This window comes from Rhamphochromis longiceps, linkage group LG7 (genome assembly GCF_057381845.1).
Source record: "Rhamphochromis longiceps isolate RC_006_pf linkage group LG7, R_longiceps_female_GT1.1, whole genome shotgun sequence".
NCBI classification, from domain to species: domain Eukaryota; kingdom Metazoa; phylum Chordata; class Actinopteri; order Cichliformes; family Cichlidae; genus Rhamphochromis; species Rhamphochromis longiceps.
The window spans coordinates 61984006-62002229 of NC_140563.1; the positions used below are offsets into that span (position 1 = coordinate 61984006).

The following is an 18224-nucleotide window of genomic DNA, read 5'->3' on the forward strand; positions in this document are numbered from 1 at the left end:
ACATTTGAATCTCCACTGTGTTTCACTGTGGGTGCAGGACATCTATAATCAAAACAGTCTCTAGGTTTACTGCGGACATAAACATGACAATGCTGACCAAAGAGTTTAAATTTGGACTCATCTGTTCACAGCACCTTCCTCCAATCTACAGTCCAGTATTAATGAACCATGTACACAATTTTTCAAAAAAGAAAAAAAGTAAATAACTAAAGTATGGTTCTTAGTTTATTGTTTATACTTTGTCTCTACTCACTTGGTATCATGGTAGCCTTAGTTCTTGTTGTCTGTTTTGCTCATAGTAACCCACTACGAGACTAGCAAAGTAAACCCTAACTTCTGAGTTTTCCTTGATATCCCATTATATCAAGTTTGTAGGTTAAATCTCCGTCTGTGTTAGGTTTTAACTTCTTAATTACTTGTTGTTTTACTTTGAAAGTCTTTTGTCTTGTGTACTGAGAGTCATTTCCCTTTTGTTTTTGTATCCCTGATTTGTTCTCAGTGTGTTTCTCCCTAGGCTCATTATCTTTTGTAATTATTGTCCGATTCTCCGCTTGCCCCTTGTCGCATCGCCCCTTGTCGCATCGCCCCTTGTGGTTGTGTGTCCGTTAGTTCATGGGTTCCCTGATGATTCCTTGTATTATGATCCCTTGCTCCAGCCCTGCTAGGTCTTTTGTTTGTTTGTTTGTTTTGTTTTTTAATTCTTTGATTTTAGCTTTAAAGCTTCTTTTCTGAGTCAGTTCCCGTTTCTCGAGTCTTGCACTTGGATCCACATCTCGTCTGCCACACACCCACTCATGATAGAATTAAGCTTAATTTTGGAAGATGTTAAACTGTATTTTATGAGTGTTTTTGTTATTTAGCCCAATTTCACTGGAATAATGGGTGGGACAAAACAGAAACCCAATCCATGTGAACAGCCTCACAAACAGCAACTTTCAAAATTACCATAATTGCACGGTATATCAAGCTCCTTTCAGTACACTAAAAATAGTTTGATTCCCTGGATAAATCTGGACTGAGGATATTTACTAAACGTGATAGTTTTGCATGACAGTCTTCACTCTAGGAACTGTGAATTGTTGTACAATACCTCAGTTATTTGCTTATAAAAACACATAACAACAACAACTGATCTTACTGTCCCCCACCTGCTGCGCCCCACTTTTTTAAAAACACCCGACTGTACTGATTTTTCTGTTTAGATGTGGAGGCAAAGTCATCAGCCAAAAATATACACAACAATAGTTCTTTTTTTTTATTTTTTATTTTCACTGTGTCCTACATAATCAATTCAATCTTAGAAAATTCATTAAAGTTAGAATTTAGATTCCAATAACATTTGTTTATTTGTTTTTTTGTCATAACATTTTGACCTACTTTTTACAGTCTGTATCACATTTCAGAGCCTGAACTTTTTCAGTTCTACTTGAATAAATAAGTTGATTCAGGACTTTTACCAAAATATTTTTTAACACACGTAAAGAAAGGGAATAAAAAGGAATAGGTGCAGAGATAATGATAAATACACACTAAGATTATGGCTATTGGTACTTCTGCTTTATGAGCAGCAGACAGATTCTGGAGTTCATGCAGTGGAAAAACAGATCTGTGGCCTATTTCCCATCCTGACACAGCACTTCTACTCACAGGCTACAGAAGAGTAATGTTATCATAAAGCTCTTTAACCACAAATTGTTAATTTTTCTGTTATGAAAATAAGTGTGTAAGGGCAGCGCAGTTAGGAAAGGAGAAAAAAGGCATTAGTGATTACAGGAGTCAAAACAAACAATGAACTGCACAGTTGCCTCCCACGCCCCCTAAAAAACAAAACCCCACACTCCCTTGTATGGGTCAGTCACAACCTCACAGTTCTTTATCATTTCCATGCAGTCCTGGCTGCTACTCCAGTGACTGCCTGGCTTGAAGTTGTGGTGTGACCAGAGGTCCCTGCACTATGACAGTCTTGGTCCAACACTCAGAAGCTAACCGCTGCATAGTGTAAGGGCATCGCCGGCTTTTTAGGCTAATTTATTCTTTATTTTGACAAATGATAATCTGTCAAAAATACACAACTCTGCTGCAATTCACAACACGAAAAATGAAAAAGTTAAGGCCACAACTAAGATTCCGGTTCAAGAGTGTTGCCGCATAACTTTATTGTGAAGCAACATTTTTAATTCTCTTATCAGTCACTTACAGAATGTAATGTAGTCCAGCACAGGTTGGGGCAGAATGCCTGCCGGCCAACACTCAGTGATCCACAGGGCCATCATCATTCTTGGCTGAAGTCCAAACTACTTTGGGACTAGTAAGGTATCAAATATCAAAGCTCAAGTACTTGATTGATTAGGCTTATCCCTGCGAGACAGAAGTAATGAAAAGCAGCTTTCTAACAAAACAGACTTTCCTGCAAGTTTCAAAAGCCTGGCCCACTAAGAGCAATAGCTTGTTTGTCCCAGAAACAACTACTCAAGGAATGCAGCTGATAACTGCACAGAGGAGCTATTCCTAAATCAAAGATACTGAGACAGCAACAGAAATTGTGAATTATAATGTTTTGATCTGCTGATGGGAGTCAGCAGATCAAAATTATTTAAATCTGCCATGTGCTTTACTCAGAGTTTGGGTGAGCTCGGGGCCTATGGGTCACAAGACAATGCTGTATATATTCTAATTAGGAATGGAAACACTCTACTCAGTCTTTCTGCATCAGTGTTGAATCTTTCCCTTAAAGTACTGACACTACTTGCAATATTCCCAACTAGTTTTTAGCATACAGACCAATGGGTCCTTCCTTGATTAACAGTTTATCTGTCTAGTCACTACTTCTAAGTAGCTCTCCAGATATAATCTACATTGTCAGATGTAGCTCGTGACCACAGCATTTGATTTTAGTCAATAGACAAGCTCAAAAAGTCCAAATGTGACATTTTGATGTGATGACAGAGGTCAGTAGGATGAAACCAAGTCATTGGGTGAAATTATAAAGTGAGATTATGGCTTGGTGAGCTATGTCAAGCTTAAAGTCAGAGTTTTCTCTGTCTCTTGAATGTGGCTCTCTTTTAAATTGGCTAAATCACTGTGAAAATCACAACAGAAAGAAGTGCATAGCAACAGCAAACAGCAAAATACAAGTCATTTTTGATATGGATTATACAAATAGTCCAATAGTAATTGAGCTTTAGGTGTGTACATAACTGACACAAACAGCATCAGAAAACAAAAGGAATTTCAATCTCACCTTCGACTGTTGGCGCAGCTCCACTCTGAGCTTCAGCCACACCACCTATGCCTACTGAGAGGCCCGGATTATCTGGAGGACAGAATTTGAGGGAATGAGTTCAAGTGAAACCTAAAATAAAAACAAGACCATGCAAACTGGTGGAGGTTCCAAGATGTTGCAAAGACTTAAAAATACAGACTAAAATTTTGCATTCTATCCTTGAAATTTCCCCCTCGTGGGACTAATAAAGGTATATCTTATCTTATCTTAAGGTGGTGCTTAAAATTCTGCTTTGTCCCAAGTAGTGAGAATGTAAAAGTGCCTCCCAGAATTTTAAATGCGGAATTTTCATTTGATGTAAATGAAGGAGGCCCTCTGCAAACTAAACTAAAGTGGATGCCTGCAAAACTGTCTTTTTGGCAAAGAAAAACCCCTCCACAACATGTAGCCCATGCAAAAATATGCTTGAGGAGGTAGGCATATCATTGTTAAAGGTAAGACGTGCCTTGATAAATGTGGATATATTTTTCATGGTATACCAAGATAGAGTGACAAACCAACAAATATGTGCTATGTCTGTTCAACCATTTATAAAAATAAAATAAATAATAATAATCAGCTATAAGAGGTTCGTTGACCCACTATTAATCATGTGCTTCATCACATAAGTCAAGGTGTGAAAACAGGTGTGAGCCATTACCACTACAGGCTGGATGAGAGTTGAAACATCTTCGATAATTAAAAAAATAAATAAAAATCCAGTCACTTTATTTCCAGGTTCCTTGGACTACCATGATCTGGATGACTGATAACCTTCACAGCAAAGCTAGTACAATGTTGCAATTTTTATTTTTTATTCCTGCACATTTGTGTCAAATGAGAAATGCCATTTCTGTTAAATCACATTCAGTCCTCAATTTACATTTTACATCATCCACTACAAGAATGAAAGACAAAGCCTAAGAAGACAAAACCATCATCATGCAAACCTCTAGGATCCACTTAATGGGGATACAGTCAGGTTTAATAAGTGCTGTCAAAGGTCTTTATAATTGTGTTCAGAGTAGTATTAAGGACTCTAATAAACTAATGTTTATGCTGCACTATAGTAAAAACCAAGAAAACCAAAAACTGAGTTAAACTTCCTAAGGCCTGGTCAAACCAGGCAGCAGCTGTGATTGATTACATGTATCAAATGCCTTGGAAAATGAGGGACTTGGGGCAATGGGATGCTTTTCCATGCGCAGCTGAATAGGGCTGCTGGCTGCTGCATTCCAAGAGCTTGCTGCCTCTGTCATGAAAAGGCCCTTTGAGCGCTAAGAGGCCAGGCTACGGCTCTATGTGCTGGGGTTTTGACTGAGGGCTGTCTGGCACACCACAACACTTTCCTTCCCTCTCCTGGCTATCTTGCTGAAAATGTGTGTGCTGATCTCCTCCTGTAGCATAGTGTATTGACCCTTGTCTTTGTTATTATTCATCCTACACTCATCTACACTTTTATGCCTTTTTTATGCCCTACACTCTTATTCTCTGAGATTTCTGATATTTTCAGAGAGCAGGCTGGAGTTCTACAAAAATGTACTGAAAGCAGAGCTACTTCAGAGAGATGTTGCTAGTTGAATAAAATCTCAAATTTAGTAAGGAGAGGTAAAGAACCACAGAATCAAAGGAGGAAATCATGATTTGAAATCTAATCACTGTCTTCATTCTCACAAAGAATGCTTGTGGTTGAAGGAGTTCTGCAAAGCCACAAGGAGCATACTGAAAATGCAACAATACATATTTTTGTTTAATTAATACACATTCCAGAGAGCTACTGAGATCTGTTGATCAGCTAGTATGGTGTCATCTTGTCACCACCTGATGAAGTTGTCTAGAAGTGATAATGTCACCTAAATAAAAATAAATAAATAAACACACACCCAAGGACAGAGAGGAAACAACAGCAGTCAGTATGGTGATTCACATGGTGAGAATGTCTCCATTCCCATCACGGCCACCCAAATCACCAAAGACAGAACACTAAAACCTATGGTTGTGACAGACAGCCACAAAAACCTAGAGACCTCAGGCCTTGCGACCCACATTGACGATCAAGATCAAACCCAAAACACCCTCACCAAGATCTAACAGAGGCCAGACAGCTCATCGAAGACTCACCCCGGAAGCACAAACAGCCAGGAAGAACAGTCCAAAGCACTGCAAAGAGCCAAGAGACAGCTAATAAGAGCCCAGGAAGGACATCATTTGGCACAACCATGGCTGCGAGGCACAACCCCATTCGTTCCCGGTGACCCTGCCATTAGGGGAGGGCAAAAGCAGCATGAGCAACACCCCGGCTCTAGCCCAGCCCATTCCATTCACCCAGCATCCATCTACGTTAACTCACTAACGGAGATTTGCAGCGTTAATGCGGTAATAGCTTTAACGTTATTTTAACAAGATTAGTGCTGACAGCACTATTCAATTTACATAACACCAAACCACAACAATAATTACCTCAAGGCACTTTCTAGTATAAGGTAAAGACCCTACAATACCCTACAGGAAAAAAAAGGAATAAAAAAAAAAAAAAAACGGAGAAAACATTGACAATCAGAAGAAACACTATGCTCTGTCTATAATCATTGTCAAGAAGGAAAGTTTTAGCCTTAACTTTAAAAGTAGAAAGGGTGTCTGTTTACCAAATTCAAAGTGAGAGCTGGTTCCACAGAAGAGGGGCCTGAAAACTCCATTCCACTTTTAAATTTCCCAGGAACTACAAGTAAACCAGCAGTCTGAGAGTGAAGTGCTCTATTGGTGTCATACAGAAATATGACGTCTTTAAGATAAGCTGGGGCCTGATTTTTCAAAACCTTGAATGTGAAGAGCAGGATTTTAAATTCGATCATGGATTTAACAGGGAGTCAATATAGAGAAGCCAAGACAGGAGAAATATGCTCTTTTTAGTCCCATGCAGTACACTGGCTGCAGCATTTTGGATCAACTGTAGGCTTTTCAAGCAGTTTTTAGGACAACCTGATAATAATCAATAACAATAATCCAGCCTAGAAGTAATGAATAGATTAACCAGTTTTTCAGCATCACTCAGAGACAGAATGTTTCTAATTTTAAGGATATTGCACAAAATGAAGCAAAGCAGTCCTGCATATTTGAGAAAATGACTCAAAGGTTCTGCAATGTGACTGGAGGCCAATCTAAAGTACATATCTGGTTAGACACCACGTTTCTAAGGGCCAAGTGCAATAACCCCAGTTTTATTCGACTTTAAAAGCAATAAATTAGAGGACATCCAGGTATCACTATTATTAATGGAGGCCGAGGAGTGGGTAAACATCTTACACACTGAGCAGAAAGGTAGATGAGGGACAGGTGAATAGTCCATCAGCTATGAGCTGTGAATATAATTAGCAGGTGATTATCCAATGCAAACTCTTTTTAAAGTATGTGAAGGTTGTAATATAAAATACAAGCTTTTACATAAAAAATTTATTTAAAAAAAAAAAAAAAGACTACACAAAACACCGCTGTGCATTGTAACAGAAACATGAAGCAGTACTTTACCGCAAAGAGAACTGGAACCAAGTCTGGTTACATGATTTTATATACATGATGTACAGTGACTAAGGAGAAGGTGCATGACATCCACTAATCAAAGGGTCCATAGGCACTAATAAACGCCAAACTGTCTGTGATATATTTACTAAGGTTTAGCATTTCAAAAGGTAAAAAAATACAAAATAAACAAAAAAAAAAACTGTTTGAATATCAGTCCATTTACTATTTTGACCAAAGTAATTATACAGAAGCCTCAAAGATACTACTTTGTATAGTTTCTTTCTTCTTTTTCAACATGTGCTACAAACTAACCTCTGTAAATGCACTCTTTTTACTACCTCACTCACGCTACCCAATCTTAAAAGTTTTCCATCTACTAGAGTTTGAAATGCTTATAAAATACACCATTAATACTAATATACTATCCATCCATCCATTCATCTTCTTCTACTTATCAGTGGCCGGGTCACAGGGGGCAGCGGCCTAAGCAGAGAAGACCAGACCTCTCTGTCCCCTGCCACCTCTTCCAGCTTGTCCGGGGGAACACCAAGGCGTTCCCAGGCCAGCCAAGAGATATAATCTCTCCAGCATGACTTGGATCTGCCCGCTTTTACATACTCCGCAGGTCTGGTAATACGATTACAAAATCTATCATTGACCTGCGGCCTAGCATGTCCTGGTGCCACGTGCGCTTATGGACACTTATGTTCAAACATGGTGTTCGTTATACCAAATTACGGTTTGCGCAGAAGTCCAACAACAAAACACTGTTTGGGTTCAGATCCAGGAGGCCATTCCTCTCAGTCACGCCACTCCAGGTCTCATTGCCATTGCATACATGAGCATTGAAGTCTCCCAGTAGGATAACAGAGTCCCCAGGCGGAGCACCCACCAGCACCCCACCAAGGGACCCCAAGAAGGCTGGGCTCCAAGAAGAGTGGCGCCCTGTCGTCATCACTTATGCGCCGAGTGGCACAAAAGCGCAGACGACAGTCAGGACCAAGTCCCCGACCCGAAGGCACAGGGAACAAACCCTCTTGTCCACTGGGAGAAACCCCCATGTACAGGCAGCAAGCCGAGGGGATACTAGGATACCCACTACAGCCCACCGCCAGGGGCAACTCCACACTGAGACAGAGTCCAGCCCCTCTCCAGGAGACTGGTTCCAGAGCCCAAGCTGTGGTGAGCCCAACTATATCTAGCCAGTACTTCTCAACTTCACGCATCAGTTCAGGCTCCTTCCCCACCAGAGAGGTGACATTCCATGTTCCAATTGCTAGTCTTGGTAGCCGGGGATTGGTTCACCAAGGCTTCCCCTCCTGGCCGTGTGCAGCACACAATGCACGCAAACCCTACGGCACCTCCTGTGGGTAGTGGGCCTGCAGGAGGTGGGGCCATGTCCCTTTTTTGGGATGTGCCCGGCCAGGCCCCATGGACTAAGGCCCAGCCACCAGATGCTGGCCCCCTCCCCGGGCCTGGCTCCAGGGCGGGGGCCCCGGTAACGCAATCCTGGGCAGGGTGAACTACCCTTGGTGTTCTGTGTGCCATGGGAGACCCTACCATGGGTCAGAAGCCCCTGGACAACATAGCCCCTGGGATCCCTGGGACACCCAAACCCCCCCACGATATGGTAGCAAATCACGGAGGGCTAGAATAATGACTTACTAATACAAAGAAAAAAGAAAAAAAGAAAACAAATAAAATTTGTGTTTAGGACATTAACAAGAGGCAAAATTATGTTTTGTTGCTTTCAGCCTATTTTACATGTCCAAGGCTAAAGACTTATATGCATTTACACATATGACACAACAGTGGTAACTTCATGTGTGTTCATTTAAGCATTTTGATTTACTGAAATGAACACCATTTATTATTTACCTATAATTACATACATAACCACACATACTCTATAATTAAAGCAAATGCAAAAAGAAAGAAATCTTCATTCTGTCAGTATTGTGGGATAACGCTTTGAGGACCCAAGCCAGCAACGTTATGTATACATGGTATGTATCACATAAAAAAACAAACAAACAAACAAACAAACAAAAATGGTTACATTGTAATGTTGGTTCTCTGAATGAGAGGCTCCCTCTTCAGTCAGTTACATATTCCATAGGTATGAAGCAACTCTTTAAGACACCCAGAGATGAGGGCGTACTGGTCAGCTGGAAGAGTAAAAGGAGTGAAGGTATAGAAGATAGTCAGTGACCCCTGGCCACTTTGATTTACTGAAAATTGGTGCGTTCCAAAACTCTTGACCATTAGTCTAAGTTAGCTGTTTAAAACTACTCTTTCAAGAACTTTTCAAATAAAAGGAAGGTTGGAGATTCACCAGTTAGCTAGAACATCTATGGCTTTTTAAGTAATGGTCTAATTACTGCCACCTTAAAGGCCTGTGGTACATAGCCCATTAATAGAGATGGGTTGATCATTGGTAGGTCATCTTTAAGCTTCTTTGGCAGAATGGGGTCTAATAAACATGTTGATGCTTTGAAAGAAGTAATTACTGAAGTTAACTAACTAACGATCAACTGAAGAGAAAGAGTCTAGATAAGTATCAGAGGCAATGAAAGCAGTTGTATATAATGTAAATGGATAATTGATGGAACCCGTCTCCTAGATATTACACACACTGAACTGAACCAACAGTGTTGGGGAGTAACGGAATACATGTACCGCCGTTACGTATTTAGAATACAAAATATGAGTAACTGTATTCCGTTACAGTTACCGTTTAAAAAGGTGGTATTCAGAATACAGTTACTTTGTTGAAATAAATGGATTACACTGCGGTACTTTCCTGTTTCATTTTGTCGCGGGTCAGGACTGTTTGGGTTTTGTTTGACAGCTACGTTCTTTCGAATCCAGGCGGCAGCGTTACGGTTGCCATGGTTACAGGGCGACGCTCTCTCTCTCTTTCTGCGACTGTGTGTTTCCTGGGTGAGAGAGCGCCTTTTTGTTGTTGTTGTGCTAAGCTAACAGGCAGAATGCTACAAGCATAGCTCTAAAGAATGTAGCATCATGGGCAGTGTAGTCCGTGTTGCAGGGAGAATGCACTGCCATACACGTTATGTGTCTGTGAGCGCGAGGAGGGAGAAAAAGGTGAGTGGAAAGGTACGAGTTGTCGTCGAGGAAAAACGGGAGCTGGAAGCATGTAAATATAATAATAACCACTGCAGCCAAGAAGAGAGCCTGACGAGCCCAGTTGTAAGTAAGCTATTAAGACTCGACTGTACACCGTGTTCGTGTTTTCCTCCGAAAACAATAAGTTCCGTTGGAGCAGTCTTTCAACGCCTCTCTCTGTCTCTCGCAAGAAAAGTTGACCCACACAACAAAGTAAAGCTATTTTTCGGCTGCGAGCCGACAGGGACCCCGCCGTATTAGTCAGAGGTCCCTTTACTACAGTTCGGAGTCGCGGACCTTCAGTAATAGTAATAAATCACACAGCAATAGCACATTCACGTTGTTGTAAAAAGCACGATAATATATTAAGTAATCCAAAGTATTCAGAATACGTTACTCTCATTGAGTAACGTAACGGAGTACGTTACAGAATACATTTTGGGGCATGTATTCTGTATTCTGTAACGGAATACATTTTAAAAGTAACCTTCCCAACACTGTGAACCAATAACTTTCCATTTCTGGTAACAATACAAATCCAGTATCTATTCAAAGCACCCGTATACCACAGTTATTAGGTCATCCATGGCTGAGTAAATATAACCATCATATTGACTGGACTTTTCGAAAAACATTTAGCACTCTCGCTCCCACCACGCTATAGACCTGTTTCCTAGTGCTTCAATTCCTACAAGCTGTCTTCATAGATAACTCCAAAGACAAAATTCTCCCTCAGTTCAGCATTACTTTACCTTAAGATGGAAGCACAAATCTCTGAGGAGTTCATGGATGGCATGGTCTGCTATCCCTGACAAAACCAGAGGCATCCCGATAAGCCAGGGATGCTGGGAATCTCCTATAATGAGGAAGATACTGTCATGGTTCCCCAGTCTAGAGCCTTGCATTGGGACTGGGATCAGACCCAACGCACATTTTGCAGGAGCAGTTATAGGGTCACCACAGGTGGTAGCAGGCAGCTAAAAATAGATAGCAGGTCCCAAGATTGTTAGGAGGATGGAGAGTGCAACAGAAATTTAAGAGACCATAACTGCAACAACATTTTTGAAGTATAAAACTGGACAGGTTGGAGAGTATAGAACTAAAGAAAAGAGGAAAATTGGATATTTGGAAAGGTTTTTAAATCGCTATAAATCAAGAAGGCAAAGAGCTAGACATTGTGTATTTTGAGAAATGTGACAAAGTTCAGCCATGTGACGAGCTTGCTATCTTGGTGGGCAAAACTACTTCACCATGACCGCAATTAGAGGACAGTCGGTAGTACTGCAGGACTACAGTGTATTTTTTTTTTCACCTGTCTCGAGGCAAGAGTACTTGGATCATCTATCCGTGGAGGAAAAACAAAGATACGAAGGGAAAACATAAATTTTGTGGTCTTGTGATCCATATTCTGCCCCGATAGCTTTAATTAAATCCCTGAAAGTGGCAACATCCCTCCCAGAGCTCCTTGTTCAGTGACATCTACATGTATGTTGTAGAGAATCTGTCACCTTAAACTGCTGCCAGGATGAAAGCTAAAGTACCGACAGCTACTTGCATTTTCGATCTGAATGGGTAAATAATGCCACTATGTAGGAGGGAAAGAACAAGAAATCGTTCAGCCGTATATAAAAAAAGATAAGCGCTACTTAACTAGCTTAAGCAAACTACCAAACGTAAATCTTACATTATGTTTGCCTGGACATTTACAGTTTAGGGCCAGGAAAGTTCTGGTAGTATTAATTTTTTTTACATCAATGTTGTGCCATAACTGTAAGTTGACTAAGTATTTTTCTCATGTCTGTAGATCATTTCTACAGTTTAAATGAGCCACCACTGACAGTTGGGGTCTCTGCAGTGGTCTTTTGGCTTTGATTGGTGTGGAGAGATACTGTGTGGACTGGATAAACATGTTTGAACATGTACCTAAGTGTATCACATACATCTAGATGGAAGATTAGGTAACCACAGGATCAAGAATTTTCCAATGATTATCATGAGATGAAAGATCTGTTTCATCTTTTGTTCATTTTCCCTAATTTTTTTTTGGTAGAAACTGGAGCAAAAGTGCTGTGTAATTAGGGTAAGCACACAAAATGGGTTCAACTTTGATACTGGTTAAAAGCAGGAAGCAAGAAATGGTCATTTACCCTTCCAAATTAAAAGGCTATTTTTATTCAGAAGTCATTTACACACATGCAACATCCAAACTGCTGAGCTGAGCTGCCAGGGGGCGAGGGTAAAATCAAAAGCCAAATTAGACAGGGAAAAAATGAGAGCGGAAATCCAAAATTGTTACTCCCCTAAGCCAACTGTAGACTGGAAACTCCGAATCTAACCGGAATGTGTGGTAGTACAACAAATCATTTCACTTGTCAAACATTTATCAACTCACCACTGAGAATAAGGACATATGATGATTATGATAATTCATAAAAGTTAAAGGTTAGTGTGGCTGACAAACACACCACAATACCCTGAAGCATCATACCAAGTAGCCACTCAGTCGGGATGCTATGTGGCTCCAAAAGAAGACACATCTATTAAAAAAAAACAAAAAACAAAAAAAAACACTACTGTGTGCATTCATGGTTTTGTTGCTATTTACCATGACAGATTACTACTATGTCATAGCAGCCTGTTTATTATTTTCTGTTTGTTAATGTCCACTTGTTTAGTAGATTCTATATTTAATTCATCTACTTCTACACACACTGGTAGATGAAGCTAATTTAAGGTCAATCTCTGATCACTGATTTGGGCAGTTCTTTTAAAGCATTTTTTCCAAATCACTTTAATTTCCGTTGTCATTAAAGTTGACAGTTGTGATTCTTTGTGTATTGTTCGCTCTCTTTATAAGAGAAAACTGCAAAAAAAAAACAAACACCCAAAACATATTTAAGCGAATTAAATATTTTACTTTTTAAATCTGAAATATATTTATAATGGTATTTTGCTGTTGATATTAGTTAATTATTGCAGGTGAATAATTTGCTAGTTTTTAATCCATTTTAAAATGTATACTATACAATAAAGATGTGTGCAAAATGTGAAAAGGGGATGGAAACTTTTAGACAACTGTATATTGTAAGCACTTTTTGAGATTGTAGGACTAAATTCTAACTGGAAATCAAAGGTGGTGAAGTTCTTCTTTTGCACAAACTATATCCAGATGTGACTAACAGGGTCATTCACGCTTATCATCTACACATAAACATGTATGAAAAACTATGTTGCAGTCTCTCTCACATAATGTATCATGGACTGTCAGATGGTATCACTTGCCTGCACTGGAATTTCCCCTTTCTCTGATGCTATCTTTCCACCCTACAAGCCCTCATCATTGAAGCTTACACAAGAGTAACTCCATCCCCATGACTGAGTTAAAACAACAAAAGACAACTCGTTTGAAAAAAACAACAACAACAAAAAAAAAACACCAAAGAGTTTTTTTTAATTTATTTTACCATTTGGGTAATCAAATACAAGACAATACATGGCACTGGGAAGGTTGTGATGAGGACTGAGCCGAGTTATTTCCATTTCATTGGATCTTAGATAAGTAGGTGCATACCATTTTGGCTCTGTTTAAAAGCCAGAGTTAGCTGTGGAAAAGAGGCCGTTTTGATGCCCATGAAGCACTAGTATGTGCCAATTGTTTATCTTTCTCCAAACCAGTTATTAGTCATTCTTTCCTTTCCATCCAAATAGTTTGAGGGAAGAACAGTAAAGCAGAACTGAAAAGCAGCAGCAGAATTTCATTTAGTTGTGAACAAAAACTCTTCTCCTATTTTCTTTAAAACCCTTTGGCCCAGTCTCTGACCTATGATTTACTAAGCATCTGCTGGATGTTTTGGAAGAGCAGCAAGAAGAAGAAGCATCCTTTCTACAGACTCCTGACAGATAGTAAAGGTGACAACCACAGGATTTTTCGGCTAGAAAGGAGAATTCATGATTGATAATGATGTCCTTTTTATGCAATTTTGTGTTAGTTTTCCACCATCCAAAAAGTTCTTTTTCCCCCCCCCTCTCTCCACAGAATATTTTCCCACAAGTCTGTGGGATCATCAAGATATTTATTTTAAGAAATGTGAGATAATCCTTTGGATTCTTTTTGATTAACAGTGGTTTTTGACTCAGGACTGTCCGATGGATCCCTTTTTACCCAGCCTCTTTCTTTCTTACTGTTGGGTCATGAACACTGACCTTAACACGGCCTAAATTTTAGTCATCAACTCATAATTATGCACCTCCATGTGTACATCCACATGCCTGCCCTTTTTTCTGTGATCGCACACATGTTTCCATGCAGAATTTACATTATAAAGGACTAACGCACCTCAAACAGAAAAATTCAAGCGGACATCGAAGTAGAATAATAGGAATAACTTAAACATGGACAGCTATTGGGTTTCCAGTTGTCCATGTCAACAATAGAGTTTAATAGCTGAAGTAAGTTAACATTCTATATTTAATCAGGCTGACAACAAGACTTAGGTATAATAAAAGCTTACTAACAACAGTTACACCAAACCAACATCCTCCTAGCATCTTACATAAGGCCTCTGAACATCAAGAGAGTGAAGGTAAATGAGCAAAGAAAAAACATCATCATTAGACCTTTTCTCTTGTGTAAGCTTACTTTGACCATTTTGCAGTTAAGTGAAAGACTGTAAATATATAAAAATAACCTGTTTGTGTAGCAGTCGGAAAAGCCTCGCAACTGTTATTAGCATCCTCCATTAGCTCTGCCACAATATGCTGTGGTATCGTGAAGTAAAGACAGAGCATAGAACTGACTTTAAAGGATTGGACCACAAATTACTTCATTGTCAGCAATATCCCATTCAGCTTTTGGGGTCAGCAACCGGAACAATATTTGATCCAGTGTCCTATTCCTGCTTTTTTAATGGTGTGACATTGTGTCTTCTGTACTGTATAATATAACATATATATTTTAGTATTTTTCTTCTGCACTAAAGAAATGATAATGACTTTTGTATAAGCAGAGTTGTTAATATTAATATATAATAATCTTGTTAATAATTTCGGCTCCTCACTGCGTATGATTCTGGATACCGTAGCTCCTGTGAAAAAGAGAGCCTCAAATCACAAGTACTTGGCTCCCTGGTATAATTCTCAAACACGTACCTTAAAGCAGATAACTTGTAAGCTGGAGAGGAAATGGCATATGACCAATTTGGAAGATTATTTAGCCCGGAGAAATAATTTGCTGCTTTAAAAGAAAGCCCTCTGTAAAGCTAGAATATCTTAGTATTCATCATTGATTGAAGAAAATAAGAATGACCCTACGTTTCTCTTCAGCACTGTAGCCAGGCGGACAAGATGTCAGTGCACTGTTGAACCAACCATCCCTTTAACGTTAACTAGAAATGACTTCATGAACTTCTTCACAAATAAAATTTTAACCATTAGAGAATAAATTACTCATATTCATCTTACAGATGTAACAACCTAACATTCTACAGCTGCTTTCAGTACCATTGATATTCATTTAGTCTTTTTCTCCAATTGATCTTTGAGAGTTAACTTCAGTAACCACTTCCTGCAAACCATCAACGTGTCTTTTCGACCCCATTCCTACAAAACTGCTCAAAGAAGTCCTAACATTAATGCTTCAATCTTTAATAGTCAGCTATGTAGCACAGACCTTAGCGCTGGCAGTAGTTAAACCGTTACTTAAAAAGCCATCTCTAGACCCAGCTGCCTTAGATAATTATAGGCCAATCCCCAACCTTCTACTCACCTCAAAAATTCTTGAAAGAGTAGTTGTCAAACAGCTAACAGATCATCTGCAGAGGAATGGCTTATTTGAAGAGTTTCAGTCAGTTTCAGAGCTCATCACAGCACAGAAACAATTTTAGTGAAGGTTACAAATGATCTTCTTGTGGTCTGACAGTGGACTCATCTCTGTGCTTGTCCTGATAGACCTCAGTGCAGTGTTTGATACTGTTGACCATAATATCTTATTGGAATGATTAGATCACGCTGTAAGTATTACAGCTAGTGCGTTGCAGTGATTTGTATCAGATCTATCTAATAGACTCCAATTTGTTCATGTAAATGAAGAGTCCTCTTCAAACACTAAGGTTAATTAAGGACTTCCCTTAGGCAGTATCATCAGAAGGCATAGCATACATGTTCACACCCAACTTTATCCATCCATGAAGCCAGATAACACACTCAAATTAGTTAAACTGCTGGATGACCTCTGATTTTCTGCTTGTAAATTCAGATAAAATAGAGGTTATTGTACTCGGCCCTGAAAATCTTACAAATATGGTATCTAACCAGATTCTTACTCTGGATGGCATTACCTTGGCCTCCAGTAACGCTGTGAGGAATCTTGGAGTCATTTTTGACCAGGATATGTCCTTCAGTGCACATTTTAAGCAAATATGTAGGATTGCCGTCTTCCATTTATACAACATCTCTAAAATTAGAAATATCCTATCTCAGAGTGATGCTGAAAAAAAACTAGCTCATGCATTTATTACTTCTAGGCTGGACTACTGTAATTCATTATTATCTGGATGTCCTAAAAACTCCCTGAAAAGCCTTCAGTAAATCCAAAATGCTGCAGCAAGAGTGCTGACATGGACTAGAAAGAGAGAGCATATTTCTCCTACATTTGCTTCCCTTCTTTGGCTCCATGTGAAATCCATAACTGAATTCAAAATCCTGCTCCTCACATACAAGGTCTTGAATAATTGGGCCCCATCTTATCTTAATGACCTTGTAGTACCATATCACCCTATTAGAGGACTTCACTCTCGCACTGGAGGCTTACTTGCTTCCTAGAGTATTTACAAGTAGAATGGGAGGGAGAGCCTTCAGTTTTCAGGCCCCTCTTCTGTGGAACCAGCTTCCAGTTTGGATTCGGGAGACAGACACTATCTCTACTTTAAAGATTAGAAAAAAGGACATTTTTAAGCCTAAAGCATATAGTTAGGGCTGGATCAGGTGACCCTGAGTGTTCCCTTAGTTATGCTGCAATAGGTGTAAGCTGCTGGGGGATTCCCATGATGCATTGAGTATTTCTTCTTCGGTCTTTCTCACTCACTATGTGTTAATAGACCTCTCTGCATTGAATCATACTTGTTATTAATTTCTGGCTCTCTTCCACAGCATGTCTTTTGTCCTGTCTTCCTTCTCTCACTCCAACTGGTCGTGTCAGATGGCCGCCCCTCCCTGAGCCTGGTTCTGCTGGAGGTTTGTTTCTTCTTGTTAAGGAAGTTTTTCCTTCCCACTGTCACTAAAGTGCTTGCTCATTAGATGATGATTATTGTTTTGCTTTTTTCCCCCGCTGTATGTATTATTGTAGCATCTACTTTACAATATAAAGCACCTTGAGGCGACTGTTGTGATTTGGCGCTATTTAAATAAAATTGAATTCAATTTACCGAAAGTCAATTGTAATCAAAATACTACAGTTCTGATAACCTTTGACTTCAACTGACAAGTTCATCAACTTAAAAACTTAAAGCAATGAGTTCCTTAATGTTTTTAGGTTCTGCTAACTTTACCTATCAGATTTTCAGTGGGACTCAAGCAAACAGAAACGGTTTGTTTGTTTGTTTTTAAACCAGGAGTAACATATTTCGGGTCATTGTCATGTTGGATGACAAAGCAACAACTCAAACCGAATTCTACTGTTTACTACTTGAGGTTTTATGTTTGTTTGATTGTTTTGCGGTATTTTGTTTTATGCTGCGTTTCAGTTTGGGGAATGTGTTGTTTCAGTTGTGTCCTTGCCCTTCTTTCTCCAAACATAAGCAGCGTCTCTATGGCCAAAGAACTCTAGATTTATCTCAGGTGACCAAAAGACGCTTTTATACATAATGTTTCTCCAGGTTGTCCTTAGCATACTTCAGTCTGGTTTAAAAGGAGTCTCTTCTGCAGAAGTTGAGCTTTTCTTGGTTTCACTTTTTCAGGGGACTAATAATATTGACCCTGGTAATTTTTTGTATTTTTCTAAATAATTCTTTTATTGTGCAAAGAAAAATAATGTATGCTTTCTAAAGAAAACTAATATGTTCAGAAATGCTATGTTGAAAATCCCTTGCTCTGTTAAAAACTCACAAAAGAAAAAGAGTTACAAAGGTAGAGAAATATGCACCATAAAAAATAAGAACACATCCTGGGACACTTTAACAGGATAATTACGAACAGGCTCAACAACAGTGCCTGTGGCTCCAAATATCTTATAATGTAAACAGACATTGGCCAGGCAGATGCTGGACTTCAGCAAGACTGAAAACATCCGTAATCTCTTCCTGGAGACACAGACCTGACAATC

At 39.4% G+C, this 18224-nt stretch overlaps 1 protein-coding gene across 1 annotated transcript in view; it reads right to left on the reverse strand.

Annotated features, from left to right (window-relative positions):
• Nucleotides 1–18224, reverse strand: part of ror2 (receptor tyrosine kinase-like orphan receptor 2) — a 38512-nt gene that overhangs the window by 14736 nt on the left and 5552 nt on the right. Inside the window, exon 2 of the mRNA XM_085414712.1 lies at nt 3242–3313. Within this exon, the coding sequence (XP_085270838.1) occupies nt 3242–3313 (72 nt within the window). The remainder of the gene's footprint in view (nt 1–3241; nt 3314–18224) is intronic.